Source organism: Echinops telfairi, unplaced genomic scaffold (genome assembly GCF_000313985.2).
Source record: "Echinops telfairi isolate 266 unplaced genomic scaffold, ASM31398v2 ScPeMD7_5592;HRSCAF=6446, whole genome shotgun sequence".
In the NCBI taxonomy this organism is placed as follows: domain Eukaryota; kingdom Metazoa; phylum Chordata; class Mammalia; order Afrosoricida; family Tenrecidae; genus Echinops; species Echinops telfairi.
In genome coordinates, this window is record NW_022109491.1 from 7514473 (window position 1) to 7519219 (window position 4747).

The 4747-nt window shown below is 47.9% G+C and overlaps 1 protein-coding gene across 3 annotated transcripts in view; it reads right to left on the reverse strand.

Annotated features, from left to right (window-relative positions):
* Positions 1 to 4747, reverse strand: part of SLC9A8 (solute carrier family 9 member A8) — a 63226-nt gene that overhangs the window by 31885 nt on the left and 26594 nt on the right. For all 3 annotated transcript variants that reach the window (XM_045295147.1, XM_045295148.1, XM_045295146.1), the window contains exon 5: positions 1898 to 1981. In XM_045295147.1, the coding sequence (XP_045151082.1) occupies positions 1898 to 1981 (84 nt within the window). The remainder of the gene's footprint in view (positions 1 to 1897; positions 1982 to 4747) is intronic.

The window sequence follows — 4747 nt, forward strand, 5'->3', positions numbered from 1 at the left end:
GCAGGGTAAGCGCTGGACTGCTAACCACTCATCCAACTTACAGCTACTCTGAGAGAAAGGAGGCTGTCTGTCCCCCTAAAGGCCCACAGCCTGGGACACCCTCTACAGGGTTGCTATGAGTTGGCATCTACTCCGTGACAGTAAGTCAATGTTAACATAATTTATGTAGCTGGCTAATATTAACCTACATCCTGAAGATGTACACAAATTAGTCACATAAAACAACTGCTACATAGAGCACAGGCAACATCTTGCTGGAGACAAAGACCAGTAGTTGCCTCCCTGCTATGCACCTATTGATGCGAATCTGACCCATGCTTGCACTCCACACCCACAGACACATGCGCAAACACAGCAGTATTAGAACAAGCTGAACATTCAAAGCCAACTTCTGATCCCCTCCAGAGGAGGGAAGGAAGTAGGAAAAGCCTCTGAACTGGCATTTCCCAACACGAGTCTCTTTCATAGGCATGATGCTATTTTTTGCTGGAAGGTTATCTTCAAAGACTCCCCCCTCCCTGCCCCCTTCAAGAAACAACTGTTTTCCTCAAACTTTGAAGAGCTTTATCTCTACCTCCTTCCACAAAAAAACAAACTGTAAAAACGTTACCGGCCCTGACATAACATTTCAAGCATCCTATGCTCTTAGGTAAAAACCAAACCGACGAACTCCACATTGTTGTAAACCACCTGCATACTACTCTGCTCACTGATCTAGGCCCAGGAGGCAAAACGAACCCTGAAAGAGATGCTGACCTCCATGCCGTTTGACTGGTGCCCTTTCTAAGGTCTAGCTGATGCCAGTAGTGGTTTGTAAGACTTGGAAGGTCTTTGTTTTGTTTTTAATGTTAAACTTCCTTTTCATTTTTCCTTTTGATTGTCACATAATAAAGAAGCACTTAAAAAAAACTGGATTGAACATCTCAGGATAATTTTTGCGTTCGGACCCAGGCAGACAATGAAAAAGTTGATGCATATGCTTTTAACCAGAGCTCTCTCGACACATTTAATTTGCAAGTTTAATAAGGGGTGATATCATTTTTAATCAAAGCAACAAGAAGACAATGTTATCCAGTATGCACAATGTGACGGGTGCTTTGCATCCCTGACGTTTAGTATAAATTGTGGGCGGTAGGATGCACGGGGGCTTGCGTGTTGTTATTCTGTTTCTACTCCTATGAAAAGGGACTTGGGAGACCGTGCCCAGCCCTGGTGTCCTCTGTCCCCAGGAGCCAGGCATTCTCCTCTCTCCAAAGGTCGGCCAAGCCTCGGTCCGTTCTACCTTCACAAACAGCTTGTCAAATCTTCAGCATAGCTGCCGATTCATACCTTAATTTAGTTGGATCACTTTTTACTTCAAAACTTAAATGCAATTACATTTAAAGAAAACTCATAGACAAGGAAGCCCTAAGACACAAACACCACACACACACAACACACAACTACCACCCCTCACACTCACAGTGTCAAATGGGACATTCTTCCACCTAAGGCCATGGCGCCATTGGGATTGGTGATGGGGCACCAGAGGGCCAGCTGTGCCAGGAGTAGTGGGCACGGCTACGAGCGAGGCACTGGGGGAGAAGAGACTGCAAGGGGGACGTAAGCTGGGGCAAGCAACGACCCAGGGCGCATGTCCCTGCCCCCCAGCTCGCAGGGTGTCCTCTTCCTGTTTCTGTCAGCCTGTACCCTAGGCAATCTTTCTGGGTAAAGCACCCCTAAATGGAACACACTGACAAACTACCCTGCCCGGCACTGTGAAAGCAGCCAAATGACCATGCTTACCTCTTCCCAAAGTCCAGCATCTGCCACACACCTCACAGACAAACGATGCTCTTGTCTGATTCAGTGTCAGGAAGCACCCACACCCCAACACCAGCGTGTACCTGAACCTTACCTTGTGCAGGGAATAGCCCGACTCGAAAATAATGGGCGGCAGCAAGAGTAGAAAAAACATATTTGGACGAAACATTTCTTCTTCCTGTGAACAGAAGACGAGCCTTCAGAGCCGCGGGTCTGTGTAACAGAGAAACAGACATGCTACCAGGGGCACTACAGAAAGTCCCAGACGGAATGGGAGGAAACTGGAGAACGACAATCACATTCCTAGAGAAGGCCAGATCTACTGGGCTGACAGAGCCCGGGGAGCCCGGAAGACTCTTGCACTCAGAGAACCTTCGAGCTTGGGACTGAAACTATTTCTCTGAGGCTGCCTTTTAGCTTGGTTTACAAAACACTATCACCGTGAGTGATGCACCCCTTAAAACAATCAGTCAACATTCATACCAAAGCAAAGATGAGGCTGGAGCAAGAAGTGGAGGGAAGGTCAGACAATGAGAGCAGAGCAAACAGAATGTAGCCAGGAGGCGGCAGCGACCCCTTGTGAACACCGCAACACAGCCCCTGGCGCACACTGATCTGTGAGAAAATCGCTAAATGGGAACCTAACTTGCTGCATAAGCTTTCACCTAAAGCACAAAAAAGGATTATTTTATTTTATTTTATTTATTTATTTTAAACATTTTATTAGGGGCTCATACAACTGTTATCGCAATCCATACACACATCAATTGTGTAAAGCGCATTTGTACATTCATTGCCCTCATCATTCTCAAAACATTTTCTCTCCACTTAAACCCCCGACATTAGGTCCTCATTTTTCCCCTCCCTCCCCGCTCCCCCCTCCCTCATGAGCCCTTGATAGTTTATAAATTGGTACTTTGTCATATCTTGCTCTGCCGGACGTCTCCCTTCACCCACTTTTCGGTTGTCTGTCCCCCAGGGAGGAGGTCACACACAGTTCCTTGTAATCGCTTCCCTCAAAAAAGGATTATTTTAAAAGAAGACAGACATACACACACACACACACCAACAAAGACCAAATGCCACTACTTCAGGGCTGGCCCGGTGGAAATGTGCACTGTCCCTATTAAACAACTATCTGAGAGTAAAGCGGGGCAGCAGCAGAGATAAACAAGCAAACAAAGTAGGCAGCATTTTGAAATGTAGCACAAGCGATGTTCACAAAGGTAACTGACAAAAGCAATCCCCCTGCATGAGCGGCTTCCAAGCACAGGAGTATGGTTTCCTTTGTGAAGGAATTCGCTTCGGCACAGGGTCAGACAGAACACGACAGAGAGCGAGCTTTCCCACAGGGACCCTCCCAGAAGAAGGCAAGGAAGGGTACGCTCACTGACAACCCACTCTGCCAAGTGGCAGTGCCAGGTGCCATCGGGCCGATTCCTGGACGCGGCGACCCCACGGTGTGCCAGCGGCTGCTTTTCCACGAGCAGATTGCCAGGCCTTTCTTCCAAGGCAACGCACGGTGAATTAGAACTGCCTGCTACTCGGGGAGCCTTCATAACAGAGCCCCTGCCTGTCCCAGACAACTCCAGCCTAAACCAGACAGCGACGAAATGTTTCCCCACCGGTGCCACTGCTACGTATAACCAAATGCAAAGGGATCCCTCTGGCCGGCTCTCGGAGTCGAATGTGAAAGGACCATGAGGAAATGGGCTTCTAGAACATGGCCCTCTCTGGGGTCAATGAAACAGCAGAAGTTCATTTCCCACACTAACAGAACCAACTCCATGGCGGTTGGCTGGTGTTGCTATTGCTGGTGGGATTTGCAGCAAACACGGATTGGCCCTCAAACCCAAATGACTGCCTGCAGGACAACAAAACCAGGTCATTTTTCATGTGAGCGTTGCCATGCCACAGTCCCTCGTCTGATTTCCTGTCCAAACCCCATTTCAGACGAACGACTAAATGCACCCTTATAAATGTACAGCTGCTGCCACTAAGACTAAAATAACATTCAAAAAAGTCCTAAAATAGGGACAAATGATGACTTCTGCAAATGCCTTATTCGGTTTTAAAATAACTGCACATGACTCAGACTGTGGTCCTAGGAAAGCAACGGCACATCTTGGCTTTGTGGGGCAACCTAGTCTCGGGGTTTGTGTAGACCCCTTTGGACCGATCTTGGGGATAAGGAGAGCCAGCCCCCCCTCCCCCCCCTGCAAGGGAACAAGGCTACAGAAAGGTTCCCATGTGGCAGTGTCTCTTCTGCGGTGGTTTCAGATGGGGTTGGAGTGGTGGGTGTCCAATACTGCTGACCCACAGATGGAGAGAGGTCCCCTCTTTCAATCCCAATCAGACCCCAGGCAAGGCGGCCGATGAGTGCCCCTCTGCCGTGCTGGCCTCCCTTTCTGACGCGGAGCGCGGCCACCTGCATCTGGCTGTCACCCTACTTAAGTAAGAGCGATCAGGGCTTCCAACCTAGAACAGCATTATAATGGCTCCTCCCCCAATGACAGGTGTTAGACAATACACATCTTGAGAATTCATGTAATACCCAGACATCGGACATCGTTTCATACCATTTCAAATTATGTGCAGACTGGCTCTTTTTTTTTGTTGCTGGATTCTTTTTTTTTTCTTCTTTTAATCATTTTATTAGGGGCTCATACAACTCTTATCACAATCCATACACACAACAATTGTGTAAAGCGCATTTGTACATTCATTGCCCTCGTCATTCTCAAAACATTTCCTCTCCACTTAAACCCCCAGCATTAGGTCCTCATTTTCCCCCTCCCTCATGCGCCCTTGAAGTTTATAAATTGTTATTTTGTCATATCTTGTCCTGTCTGACGTCTCCCTTCACCCACTTTTCTGTTGTCTGTCCCCCAGGGAGGAGGTCACATATAGTTCCTTGTAATCGGTTCTCCCTTTCCTACCCACT